Source organism: Anopheles darlingi, chromosome X (genome assembly GCF_943734745.1).
Source record: "Anopheles darlingi chromosome X, idAnoDarlMG_H_01, whole genome shotgun sequence".
NCBI classification, from domain to species: domain Eukaryota; kingdom Metazoa; phylum Arthropoda; class Insecta; order Diptera; family Culicidae; genus Anopheles; species Anopheles darlingi.
The window spans coordinates 2,010,001-2,023,730 of NC_064873.1; the positions used below are offsets into that span (position 1 = coordinate 2,010,001).

At 48.0% G+C, this 13,730-nt stretch overlaps 3 protein-coding genes across 4 annotated transcripts in view; all 3 read left to right on the forward strand.

Annotated features, from left to right (window-relative positions):
• LOC125951872 (signal transducer and transcription activator) overlaps window positions 1-1,702 on the forward strand; it is an 11,378-nt gene extending 9,676 nt beyond the window's left edge. For both annotated transcript variants that reach the window (XR_007468800.1, XM_049680997.1), the window contains one exon: window positions 1-1,702. This exon is cut by the window's left edge. The gene's annotated coding sequence lies outside the window, so the exon portion shown is untranslated.
• A 963-nt stretch (window positions 1,703-2,665) lies between these two features.
• Window positions 2,666-4,266, forward strand: LOC125949852 (replication stress response regulator SDE2). Its single transcript, XM_049677321.1, has 3 exons — window positions 2,666-2,872; window positions 2,959-3,082; window positions 3,155-4,266. Exons 2-3 carry the CDS (start codon window positions 2,990-2,992, stop codon window positions 3,749-3,751), a joined length of 690 nt encoding a protein of 229 aa, XP_049533278.1. The 5' UTR covers window positions 2,666-2,872; window positions 2,959-2,989; the 3' UTR covers window positions 3,752-4,266.
• A 478-nt stretch (window positions 4,267-4,744) lies between these two features.
• Window positions 4,745-7,863, forward strand: LOC125949924 (high affinity copper uptake protein 1). The gene is made up of 3 exons (XM_049677456.1): window positions 4,745-5,376; window positions 5,468-5,667; window positions 7,564-7,863. Exons 1-3 carry the CDS (start codon window positions 5,317-5,319, stop codon window positions 7,763-7,765), a joined length of 462 nt encoding a protein of 153 aa, XP_049533413.1. The 5' UTR covers window positions 4,745-5,316; the 3' UTR covers window positions 7,766-7,863.
• The last annotated feature ends 5,867 nt before the right edge of the window (window positions 7,864-13,730 follow it).

Consider the following 13,730-nt stretch of genomic DNA (forward strand, 5'->3'; position numbering starts at 1 on the left):
AAAGAAGGAATAAAGGTGATGTTATTCAATGACGAATGATACTAATCGAGAATATAAATGATGTCCAACATTTATCTTAATCATCGACTATCTTGTACTGTGTACTAGAATCCTTTTACCCTCCAGGATGTTCATGTTTCTTAAGGATGCTTTACACGCGGTCAGGAAGAGAAGGGGAAGAGTTAATTTACAAGTTCACTCTTCTGACCTTAAGGCATCTCAATCATACAGGGAATTTCATTACAAATCATATATGAAGGAATTGCACTAAGAGTTGCAGAATTAAAGAATTTAAACAAAATGAATGATTACTATCTCCATGTGTCTTACAGTCGCTAATCATCTACAAAACTACGATTCGGTGTCGTAAACAATGCTGATTGTTCGGTTCGCTGGCATGTGAACCGTATGATTTATGCTTTATTGGTGGTAAAACCGATTCACATGTCGGGTTCCGAATCGATTGTAGGAATTACGACTGAGGTACTTTTACGCACGACAGTGGTCGTTAGGATTTGGGGGCGATTAATGAGGTAGTATACGAAATATTGTCAAGCGAGTTATTCTCCGGTAGGAAAATGATCGTCCTTCTCAAATGTTTGGACTAGTTTATTGACGTGCTGTTCTGCTATTCTGTCATAGAAACTTTTGATCAATTTAAAAAGATGCTTAAATGTGCCATAAACTCTAAAGAAACACAAACAACCGTGCTTATAGTCAACAGTCTTGTGCTGATCGCAGTCAAGTAGTCAAGTTAATACATCGATTTCTTCATTGTGACCTTACCGGAAGATGCGCCCTATAGATATAGATTCATTTGTTATAATATGCAACATCTGCAATAGATGGAATCAGCTTCGAGAATGTTAATTATTAAATTCTGGTAAGTGTGTAGCGGTACTTTACTTCAGTGCATTGCAATTTGCATTAAGGATAAACGCAATCTTGGCATAATAGAATGCGGCAAACATACCGCTGATGTGTCTCAAAATCAAGCTGTACAAAAATACCTGCTGAAGGAATTAAGTGTTTGGAGAGAAATGCAACAACAGTAGCATTCAGCTCCTCGTTGCGTTTTGATGCCCTTGTCTAAGGATGCCTAAATTTGGACAACATAGGTAACAAGAGGAAACCGGTTTCACTGATTCTTCAATGAAGTTTTTTAAGGAAATGAAGATGCGATATTATTGACATTGGTCGACATTGAAAAGTGCAACGAGAAGGCCTCAGTGTAGGTATATCATGCTGAATGGAGGATAAATTCACGTTGAAAATGTATTAAGATGTTTGTAAGTAGATATAATAAAACATATGCACCTTAGTGAAATATGTGTGGGGAATCATACACAATTTTAACAAGAGAGTGAAAAGCATGGTGATGGCATGGAGATAATAACTACATAATTGGTGAACGATTTAATGACAACTTAATGAAACGAAAATGATCGAAATGTACAACGAAATCAATACAGCAGGCACAAACACGAATAAACGAATAGCTGAGTAATGCTCGTAAGTGTATCTCAGTAATGGGAAATTTGCTGAGCATACAGCACACATGTTAGTGGTCTATACAGGGTTGGAAAAATGCAACAAATCCGAGATGATAGCAGTCCTTGAAATCATCATACGAATTAATCTACAGGAGCTTGTTTTTTAAACAACAATAAAATACTAAAATAAAATGGCACACACATCTTCATTTGATAGTTGATTGTCTGCGACGATGCGAAAGAAATAAAAGCAACGCCCTGTACTCACATAATTTACAATGATCATGGCGAGAGTTCGTTTCGATTATTATCGATCAGCGAAGTATGTGACTGAACCGTTCAGCACAAAAATAATCTAGTTATGTTTTAACAGCTGCGTACTCCGCAATGTCCTTAAATACATTTTGTAGTAATATACCCGAGAATAAACATTACGTAATATTCATAATAGCTCTCGAAGATGCTGAGTCTTGAAGGTTGGAGAGGAGTGCCTACCAGTTAGGATTTTGGTGCCAGATTTGTGTAAATGACTTAGATGGCATTTATGTGAGATTTACGATACAATGTTAAAAAATGATAAAGGACAATGACCGATGTTTAGTAGAAATAGAAGTGTATTTGTCAGTCAATAAATTTTGCTGCAAGCTATTCCTGTTTTAGTTTTTGGTTGCTCAATCCGAGGTGTGGTATAATAATCTAAGGGGATTCCTTTTTCTTTCGGCTGAATCCGATGAGTGGCGCACAGGGGTTTCTTAGTATTTTCGGAAATGTCGTCGATTAGATTAAATATTGTCGTAAAGATATTTGCCCCGCTCCAACCTTTTTAGGGGTAGAAGGTGGGCCATTGTCATCAATAGAGCAATCGTTAAGAGGCGTTAAGGGACCCGATCGATTGCTCTGTGTCAATAGCGCAAGAACGTATAATATTTTATTTCCATATCAAATATTGTTCTTATCATTATTGGAGAATTTACTATCAAAACAAGCTACGTCTACCAACACTTTAGAGCGGCATTCATTTTTCGAAACAAACGTTGAGTTAGAGACCCCTGGTCTAGAGAGCTGAAGCAGGCTTCTTAAACGGGCGTCGATTTCTGCTGAGTGGGCATAGGTGCGTGTGTGTGCGCTGTACCTTTTTCTTTTCCGTAGTTCTTGTTTTCCTTTTCGTTGTTTTGGCCTGGATTGGTTTGGTTTGGGGTGTTGGAAAGTACAAGAGACTTGGAGAACCGCAATCAACCGCAGCGCAAAAAGATCCCGACATAAAACGGGCCGAAAAAGGATTCTAAAACCTTTCACAGGCTGCGGACACCAATTAATCAGTTCAGAGTCAACTGTAGAGTGCACGGAAGTCAGCGACCGAGACCCGGGTATCTCGAAAGGTAACCATCGGAAACTGCTCCACCCAGCATCAAGGTTCGTGATTCCACAAGCGCCTGTTGTATTAACGTTCGAACTCTCCTTGTAGTCATCATCACAGTAAGAGCTACTGCAATTCAATGTACACGATACAACACGGAACTCAGTGGCTGCAAGTGCAGGCAGCCTCGTGTGTGGCGAACGAGATAGCATCGGCTATTGAAAAATGGAAGGTATGTATACTAAAAGCCGTAAAAGGTGCAGATAGTAGGGTACACGTGTTAACCTTTTTGCAATGTTCACAGGGTCTCGCACCAGCAGATTACTATCTCACTCAATCCGGTCGTCTGATTGCGAATTGGCACAATCTGCCCCCGCACATTCCTCTGCGGGTAAACGAAAGGTTGCCGGGTGGTAAGGGTGGGTTTGGATCTATGCTGCGTGCCATCGGTGCACAGATTGAGAAAACCACGAACCGTGAAGCGTGCCGCGATCTATGCGGACGCCGTCTTCGGGACATCAACGAAGAAAAGCGATTAAAAGCTTACCTGGAAAAGCAACAGAACGCGTCCGAGGATGAACGACAGAAGATTCAATTGAAGCTTGATAAACTGCTCGCTAAGCCCAAACATGAGTTTGAGGATCGTCAGTATGAGAGTGTACGGGAGGAGCTGATCGTAACGGGGGATGACGCTATCGAGGCCGGACTGCAGCAGGTTCAATCAACGTCGGACGATTCTGAAGAGACAACCGTAAAAGAAAAACGATTGAAGAGAAAAGGGCGCAATGACTGTAAAATAAGCAAGAAAAAGCGTAAATCGGATGTTTGGCTGGGGACGGACGATATGAGCTCTTCCAGTGATTCCGACACTTCCGACCAGACCAGATCGATAACACATTAGCCGTGGCCACACGGGGCGAAAACTCTAGCGCAAACGAAAAAATTAATGCCAAAACGGTTTCGCTTAACCCTTACACGCTGTCAAACTTTTATACGTCCGCGGACTTTTTCGCTGAACCCTTGACGCTATCGAACGCTTTATTTACGAAAATGTAGGTTCTTTTCGTATTGTTTTTGCATTTTTAATATAAATATAACAGCAACAGCAACAAAATTGTTAAAAACTGCAAAATTTATTCGGAAATCAGCTTCAGCGGCCAAAACACAGATGAAAACAATACGTTTGACATTTCGGCATAAATTTTCGGGGTTTTACGCCTGCCACACGAAGCGAAAACATTTTGGCATTAATGTGCAAATTTGCGCGCAAATTTTCGCTCCGTGTGGCAGCATCTATTGATTGATAATTGTTTAAATGAGAGATGGTCGATCACAGTTGTGACAAAAGAAAAAGCACACTTTGCAAAAAATATAATTGTGACTCTAATAAAGCCCACTGGTCCACTATATCTTTATTAGGCCTTTTTTTAACATCTGTTTAAAAGTTTTAGGTGTTTCCTATTATTGTTTACAGTGATTTAATCTACCGAACGTAGATAATCGTCAATGTTCATCAGAACATTGTTCAATGTGTAGATAATCGTCAATGTTCGTAGAACGACTAATCGTCAATGTTCATCAGATCAGTAAATGAGATATAAACCATAACTGAATCGAGCATGGACTGCTATCACGAGAGCTGAATAATTCGCCTGGTTATTAGTGCTAGGTTGTGATGCCGCGGCAACAGACTACAGGAGAATGAGCTGACCACCGGTCGCCCTAATGCACGGTACCTGAAAATTCATAGCAGAGGATGGAGGGATTGCGCACGGCTCACGCTACCAGCTAGGCCCAACTCTTTGCCGGTGTTGCGCACGGTACCATCAGGCGCAAAATGATCAGAAGTCTTATCGAGACGCGTTCAGTTCGCCTTTCAATCGATTGTTACTGGATGGACGCCGCGCGGTATGGATCGTGCTCTTCGTAACCGGGCGGTGTATCTGGGGCGACCGAAAGCAGCCGGAGCAGCTGCTGTTGCGATATCGGTCAACTGGGATCGCTGATAAGCGGAACTCGCACACGCAATAATGGTGGAGAGGAAGGAATAAGGGGTCTTTGGGTCTCCATCGGCGACGCTATTCTCAAGTCCGGGCACTTATTAGACACAATCAAATCGGCCCCTGTGTGTGTGTGTGTGTGTGTTAGATCGCCGAACAATCAATCGGATTGCACTTTGGAAACCGATAAAGTAGAGCATATAGGTAATCTCTTACCTGTGCCTAATGGCCTGCCGTTGGAGCGGGACGCAAGGGTTAGCTGTTCCGGTCTCTCGGATGTGTTGCCGAAGAAAGGGGGAGCTTATAAAACATTGTGACACCGCGTCACGGACGCTGCAGTAGCGCTGTCCTCGCGTACCTAGCAAGACATCGTCACCACCACTACCACCGTGAGCTCCATCCATCCATCAACCAGCAAACAGCAGCAGCAGCAGCAGCCTTACGATCAAGTGCCAGTGCTTCCACAATGTCCCACAACCATGGCGGACCGGATGATGTGGAAATGGCTTGCCCGATGCAGATGTCGGTAGGTAGCAAGCCAACGAGCTGCCCTTCGCGAGGCCAATAGATCAAAATGATGTACGCTTCTTATACCACGTTCTACCACCACGTTGTAGTTCCACGGTGGCAGCTGCGAGGTGATACTGTTTCCCAGTTGGGCCACCACCGAGGCCGGTGCGTTTGTCGGTGCCACGATCGGCTTCTTTCTGCTCGCCTTCCTGTACGAAGGTTTGAAGTACGGCCGGGAGCTGCTGCACGTCAACCACACCGGCAAGCTCAGCCCTTCGGTCGCCGGCGTCCAGAAGCGTACGATCAGGTGAGTTTAGGGAACCTGGATAATCAGGACACAACACGGACTGGGGTGTTAATCGCGAGGGGACGCCTGGGAGGGGGGGGGGGGGACGGTGCGTGGACGCCAGCAAGCGCTTAGTGAAGCGAATGCAGCTCATGCTCCGCTGGCCGGAGAAATGGTTGGAAAGAGCGGATGCTGGCTACTGTGTTCCCGTTTTTTCTCGCCGTGTGTCCGTTTTAGTTCCGCTTATAAGCGATCCGACTGGTGCGGAGACTGCTAGTGGTACTAGTGTATGGTGAGACGGTCGATAGTCGGTCTCCTCCCTCTCTCCAGTACTCCCCTTTCCCCCTTCTCTCTAGTGCCCCTGTAATGGGCAAATCAAATCGGGGAAGCCGTCGCTTAATTTGAAAAATTGCAATGCAATCGACGGTAGCAGCAGGGTTGGAAGGTAGGGGGGGGGGGGGGGGTAAGGTAACGGATTGAATCGTCGGCATTGGCAGCAAATCAAAGGCATTCTACAGAAGGGCCCTCGTCCCTGTCCCGCGTCCGCCGGACACGTGTCGCGAAATTAAAAAAGTAGTCCCGAGATGCTTTTCCGGCTCCGGCTCCTCATGGTCGGTCGTTGTTTGGCAAAAGGAAAGGAAATGAAAGGAAAGGAATGGAAAGGACAGGACAGGACAGGACAGGACAGGACAGGAAGGAAGGAAGGAAGGAAGGAATGAAGCCAACCCTCCGACCATGGGCGACCAGATGCAAGATGAATCAGCGCCAATGCCGAGCGACGTCGGTACAGGACCGGGACGTGAAGCACGGACACGCGCGGACGGACACACACACACACACACACACGCGCGCCTCCAACATGTAAGGCGCAATGTCTCACACACGCACGCACGCACGCACGCATGGATGCTGCTCGATTTTAGGGTGCTGCTCGGTCACCCGTTCAAAGGTTTCCTCATCTTCTTCTTCTTCTATTTTTTCTGCCCGTTTCGGACCGAACGCACATTAGACGCACTTGCGCTCCGCACGGCGAGCGCACTCGCTTTGTACCCGCCTGGCGGCCTCGTCACCTTGTCTCCAGCGAGCTCGTCCGCCGCTCGTTAACTAAAGCGATTATTAATTCCCTTCAACTCGTTCCTCGGCTGGCTGGCTGCTTGTAGTACTGCTAAGCACGCGCCAGGTAGTAACGCTTTGATAAAACGGCATCATATCAACGACGAACGCCAACGAGTGGTTGGAGCTGTTGAGTTGAGTGCGGTCCCTGTTCTTTTTTTTTCTGTTGTTTTGAGCCGTTTCAGGTTATATTCCCGCCAATGGAAACACTCCCTATAGGCGCGATAGCGAGCGCTTGCCTTTAATCGTTCTGGAGCGTCGATAGGCCCGGGTCGAGTCGAGGAAATAGTAGCGGGCCTGTAAAGCCTCTTATCCTTCGATTGCTGAGCGGAGCAGCTCGGTTCGCTCACTTTGAAGATGCCACGCAGCTATGGCCCGGGGAAATGCCACCCGGAAGGTGCCACCAAGCGGTTTTTTGAGCCGATGCAGAGAGGGAAGGGTATTGGGGGGGGGGGGGGGGGGGGTGCGGTGTAGGTTGGGTTCATTCCGTATGTTTCAAGCCTTTTATCTATCGCTTGAGATGTACTAGGGTGGGGGGTATTGGCATAAAAGTTCAAAGGAAAACAACCATAAGCAGCCGGTCAATAGCCGATTCATAACGCTGGGGCTCAAGACCTTTTCAGCCTTTTCTCTCTCTTTCTCACACACTCACTTCCTCCCTGTTTTACACACGGGTACTAAAACGTAACATAAAATTACTAAAACCTCGCCAACAACTTGCTAACTCATCAATACACGGCCCCGTCCGTAATATATTTACTAAAAACATAAAACATGCTAACTCGGTTCCTCTCCGGCATACAGGGATGCGCTGCTGAACCGCGTCCACATCGTGCAGAGCCTCCTCCACCTGGTACAGGTGATCGTGTCCTACCTGCTGATGCTGATCGTGATGACGTACAACTACTGGTTGTGCCTGGCCGTCGTCCTGGGCGCCATGTGTGGCTACTACGTGTTCGGCTGGGTGCGCAACAGTTCCGTCGATCCAACCGAGCACTGCAACTGAGCCGCCGCTAGCCGACACGATAACCGAGACCACTACCGCACGCAACTCCACTTACACTTCCGCTTCCGGGCCTAGCAATAAAAGCTGTTAACTTTTCTTTATCTATATATGTTTTTTTTTGTATACATTCTGAGTAAATATGGTATGAGATAGGCACCTCGGCGTTTACGGCGGCGTGGCAGGAATTCGGTGTTACTCAGAGATGCCACTGGGGATGGCATCAGGAGCGATGTTTGTGTGAGTGTCATCAACGAGAAGACATTTTAAGAAACAAAAAAAAGCCCCCCGTTAAAGCGTTTGATAAGCCCAGGAACGTGAGCTTCTTCTGCTATCACAGACAGTCAGGTCAGTTTTTGTGGACGCAGGAACACGCCTCTGCTTTCCGGTTGTCTCTTTGCAACGGTTGCAACGAGTGCTACTAGTTCCTAGGAGACATATTACGATTTCGCTTTTTTGCACAAAACCAACACAATCTGGCAATCGCCATCGCCAAACGGAAACGCACGGTAACAAGCTCGATAATACAACGGTGGTAACGGGCAGCGGCGAAGTGTCCCGCAGGTATCCAGTGCCAGGCCCCGCGCAGCATGTGGTGCGGGTTTTTGCTGCCAACCCGGGGGCAGGCACCAGTTGGCCGGTCAAATGAGCCTCAACACCGAAGGTGGAGAGGGAGTCGAAGCGGGCGCGCGAGCGCGCGGGGAACACAAAGCCCATTATGTGCCCGCCGGCGAATTAGTTTGGCAAGTAATTGAGTTATTTGCGGCCCTTCTTCGGTCGGCATGGCATGTGGTGTAGCAGTAATCGTTGCAGCGCGCGCGGGGGTTGAGATGATGCGATGCGTGTGCATGTGTGTGGTGGTTGTCGTCGTCATCGTCGCCGTCGTCCGTGTCGTCGTCGCCCCGCGTGAATCATATCGTTTCGATTGCATCTTGATTGCCTTCCCGAGCACAGCGCGGAACCGCAAACCATGGCAACGCCCAAAGCACTCGCAGCAGCAGCAGCAGCAGCAGCAGCAGCAGCAGCAGCAGTAGCAGCGGCGACAGAAGGGCACAGCAAGGGGGCGTTGCTGCTCATGCTTCTGCCGCCCTGCCACGGTTTTTGCAGCTTGCAGCCGGTGCCGATCCCTCGGGCACTTGAGTGGCATCAGTGTACGAGTGTACGGCAATGGTGGTACTGATAGCGGTGGTCGATGGTCCCCCGATCGAGCAGTAGGTGTGCTAATCATCTTACCTGCGACACCCGGGTGGTCCCGGGTCGTTCGCCCGCCAAGGGGGTGTCGCCAAGTGACGGGATTTGGTGCGCGGGTGCGCCCGGGCGGATTCAACAAGTACGGAACCGGAGCCCGGGCGAGGAATCGGGCGTGTTAAGAACTTAGCCGGTTGTACTTAGCAACACCCACCGCTGGATTACCGGTTGGCTTGGTTGGCTTGGGTTTCTAGCAGGTATGCGTCGTTTTGTTTCTTTTTTTTGGCGTCACTTGTTTTTAATGTTTCTTTTGCTTGCTTGCTTTGCTTGCTTACTGCAACTGTTTGACAAAACAATTAACCATCAGCAACCAGTTGGCTCAATATTCTTTTCGTGAGTCCGAAAAATGTTGCTGATGCTGTTTTGTGTGTGGAAAGCACTACTACTTTAACGGAAGCAACATACAAAAAAAAAACAAACGACAACGATTTCGAAACTTTTTGATTATTTTTGGACAACCCCCCCCCAACTTTGGGAGTGCAGGGGAAAAAAGGAAGGAAGGAAGGAAGGAACTAAGGAAAAAAGAAAGAAAGAAGGACGAAATGCACGAAGGACGGTAGGAAGGAAGGAAGGAAAGAAGAGACACAGAGAGAAGAGAAGTGAAAAGTAATTCACTAATAATGAGCAAAAACCCTTGAACCATGTAAGTATGTGTGTATGTGTGTGTGTGTGTGTGTGCGCCATTCTGTTTTCCCGCTAGTGCTGGGATATTTCGGGATGAGCAGAATTCGCGTCTCACGTCTGAGAGGATCAATTTCAATCGGCTCGATGCCAGCAAGAAGAAGAAACATCCACTAAGAACCGCTGAGGTCCTAAAAAAGAGAGAGAGAGAGAGAGAGAGAAAGAGAGATGGCAATCGGCAATCGGCAATCGGCGGTACGGAGAGCGGCGTCCTGGCGTTCGCCTTTGAGTCGTCACCGCCGCCCTGGTGGTGACCCTAACATAGACGACACCTGGTTGCAGCAGCGCCGCGCCCCTACCTCTACGGTGATGCCTCTCTCATTCCTGTGGTAAGTAGTACCGACAAACGACACATACACCGAGACGATCACACATCCTGCTGCCAGCAAAGGAGCGGGTCCTTTGCTGGGGAAAATGAAAACTGTCAAAATATTTACCGGGTTCGTGGTCTCTGCGCTCTGCGTGTGCCCGCGTGACGGTGTGTGTGTGTGTGCACGCATACTCTCGTGGTACGGCGGCGTGACGCAAAGGCGCAAAGGTTACGAGCTAATCGATATCGAGGCACACCGACACACGGCGAGGAATCCGAGTCATGGGAATTGAACCTCGACGAACCGTTTCCCAAGGACCGATCCGAACGATCACTGCATCGCACTGGACTTCCGACTGCTCCTGGTCCTGCTCCTGATCCTGCGAACGAGACGGAGGAGGACGCGGGACTGCGGAGCGGCAGGAACGAGAAATCGAGGCAGACAAGCGAATCCACGGGAGACCATACCAACCGATGGCGACCTTACCTTGGGCTCCACTCCGTGTGCTCAGAAGGGTGTGCTACTTGCTACTGAGAGAGTGCGAATCCGTGGATCTGCGCGCTTGAGCTGAGGTAGTAGCTTTGGCTTTCGGACAGATAATGAAAGACGCATTTCTTTTTTTTTGTTTTACACATCGTGCACCGCCTGCTCGTTTTCGCTTTTTATTTTATCTAGCTTAGTTGTGATTTCTCTTTCTACGACTCCTTACTCCGTTACTTCTTCTGCTTCTCGCCATCGTCATCATCAGCAGCAGCATCATTAGCAATATAGCATTATTGCCTGCTGACGTCTCTGTTTCGCCCACCCCCTTACCGGATCGGATGTATCGTCGTGAAAGATTTTCTTCGTCTCCTTCTCCTCCTTCTCCTCTTCTTCTTCTTCTTCTTCTTCTTCTTCATTATCATCCTTTGCATCATAATCATCCTCATCAATCGCCGCTCGCTCGCTAGCTCTTGCTTTACACATCAAACTAAATTAAATATAAATTACTTTGTATCAAAAACACCCAAAAAACGTTGTGTTGTTTTGCTGTTCTGCTTCCCCTGCTGTTATTAGTTACTACTACTATCTGGCTACCTTTCCTTCTTCTTCTTCCACTCCCCATCGTGTGTGTGTGTGTGTGTGTGTTATTTTTTTTCTGTGTTGTTTCTCATACATTTCGTTTGCTCTATTTTTCCCTGTTCCGTTTTCCGCGTTTTCAGCATCGTTTATCCTCCTCGTCATCCACCATTTTTTTTCTCTCTCACTGTTTTTGTTTTGTTTTTAAAATTTCCCTCCTTTTCCTTTTACTTGTCCCCATTCACCACCATCCCCGCTTCGCCGAGGAAAAACACCAGGAACAGGACACTGGCCGGCCAAATTGCCAATCTCCACCCTGATACACTGATAAAACGCTAGTTTCCGGTTCGTATGGTTCCTGGTTTTTGCCTGCCTGCCTGCCTGCCTCGCTGCCTGCCAGTCTGTCCCGCTTCCGTTTGTACTTGTACAACCCCCCCTCCCCTCCCCTCCCGCAGATCGCTTTTCCTGCTGCTGCTTTCGTAACAATTCTAAAAACATTCTGTATATGATTGAGACCCGCACGTTCAGCAACCAAACACCCCTTCTACTTGTGTGTGTCTGTGTGTGTGTGTGTGTGCATGTGTGTATTGGCCTAATTGTCGCCTCCCGAATCCTACCAAGATAGAGCGATCTAGAGAGTTGCTGCAACAAAATTGGCGCACAACCACCCACACCACCGACTGCTGCATGCTGCAATCCTGTCCAAATACCAATGCCCAGGGCAGTGATCCTACCACTGCTGGGTGCTGTTTGGTCGAACTCCATGCCAGTACTCGGCAATGCGATGCAGAGTAGGTCTCTTAATTGAGGTTTGAGGTTGCGGTATCGGCAGGCGGCGATCCTCCGCGATCGATTGCTTTGTACAAAACACGAACAAGCTACTTTAACTGGCTGGCTTTACCTAGCTTGCTCCTAGGGAGAGGGGGAGAGGTGAGGTGGGGCCTTGATTTTTTTTCCTTTTTAGTATATGTATATATATATATATATATATATTTATAGATTGATTTATGTATATACATTAGATACTGGATCTTTGTTCCTCATGCCTCCCTCTCCCCCTCCCCGTCGTCCATCGTCCTGCCCTTTTTGCACTATCAATATCATCCAAGCTCATGTTTGCTTTGTTTTGCTTTATTTCTCGGTTTGTTTTGTTCGGTTTGTTTTGTTTGTGGTTGTCGCAGGATCAGAAATTGCTGCGACGAGCTGCACGAGCCCCCTCCTCTAATACCAATCCACTCACCCACTCGCCCCCTTCCCCGCCACTCTTCCCTCCTTCACCGCCTCCTCTCCACATGCTCCATGGGTTCACGCTGGAGCGCAAATCGGAGCGGCCTAGACTCTAGGCGCAGGCGCAGGGGTCCCTTCTGCGTTTGTGCGCATCCCTACCACCCCTCCCCCCCCTCTCTTTCTCTCTCTCTCTCTCTCTCTCGCGGCCACTCAGTCGGCGTCGTTTACCTCAAGTCGACTCAAGTAAGGTCTTCGAGGCAGAGCTGCGACTGCGAAAACGATAAGCACCGCACCGATGGAACGTGCGCAAATCACGTTCGCTGCGTGATTTGTGTTCTAGCACCCCCCCCCCTCCTCCTCCTCCTCCTCTCCTTGCCCGCTCATCACCCTTCTTCTGCGGGTTTCGAGTACTGCGAGTGCGGTTGTGGTTTCGTGTTGCTCGCTTGCTCGCTAGCCTCCGGACGCAAGTAAGAAAACCCCCACTGGGGGACCTGTTCCCCTGTCCCCCCTTGTCCCGCACCCTCCGCCGACCACAGCCGACTTCGTATTGCAATCGCCGGTGCTGCCGATTGGATCGCGGAAAGGTTTCCCAGCGTTCCAGAGGGGCTCCGGATCGAAAGGATCATCTCCCTGTCCAGATCATCATCCCATCGGTGGGAAAAAGGAAGAAGAGTAGCAGTAGAAGGTGGAGGAGGAGCTGTGTGAGAGATGAGAGAGCGTGACCAAGCGTGGTTTGAGGGTTGATTGGGGGTTTCAGTGGTGTAGTGTGAATGATATGTGTCTCTGTGTGTGTGTATGTGTGTGTGTGTGTATGGTGGGGTGTGTTGAGCAAAGGGCGTTAAGGGAGGCAGGCGCCAAAGGAGCTACCTCTTGCCACTTTCGAGCCACGCACCTTTCTCTCTTTCTCTCTCTGTCTGTCTTTCTTTGTTTTTCTTTGTAGTCACACCTTATATAGCACACGTCTTACACCTTCATCCGAACCTGATTCGTCGCTGAGCTAAGGCGCTGAGCGACTCACCCAACCCCCTATAGCTCCCGGCCCACTCAGGTCTTTGTTCGAAGTATTCGCAGTATTCTATTCAAATGTTGCACCTGCATCCTGCAGCCCTATACGGTAAATTTAACATTCAGTACAGAAAAGGCACACTTCTGTTTTGAAGAAAATACTATTTACATTTAAATATAGTATATATATATGCATTGTTTTTTTTTGTTGTTATATATATATACGTTATATATGAGTGTACAAATGTAAACATATATCGTTTTTTTTTTATATATATGAATCATCACGCATTCTCTTAACCAGGTATAGGGTCCTCCCGACAAAAAAATCAATCTGCTCTCTAGCTCTTGGCATCACACACACGCACACACACACACACACACACACACACACACACACACACGTGAAGAAACTAGCACACATTGCAAGGAGATTG

Excerpts from the sequence above, each read along its gene's own strand:
- LOC125949852 (XM_049677321.1), top strand. The coding sequence starts at position 2,990 with ATGTACACGATACAACACGGAACTCAGTGGCTGCAAGTGCAGGCAGCC. Across the intron at positions 3,083-3,154 it reads CGGCTATTGAAAAATGGAAG|GGTCTCGCACCAGCAGATTA; the intron begins GTATGTATACTA and ends CAATGTTCACAG.
- LOC125949924 (XM_049677456.1), top strand. The coding sequence starts at position 5,317 with ATGTCCCACAACCATGGCGGACCGGATGATGTGGAAATGGCTTGCCCG. Across the intron at positions 5,377-5,467 it reads CTTGCCCGATGCAGATGTCG|TTCCACGGTGGCAGCTGCGA; the intron begins GTAGGTAGCAAG and ends ACCACGTTGTAG. Across the intron at positions 5,668-7,563 it reads GTCCAGAAGCGTACGATCAG|GGATGCGCTGCTGAACCGCG; the intron begins GTGAGTTTAGGG and ends TCCGGCATACAG.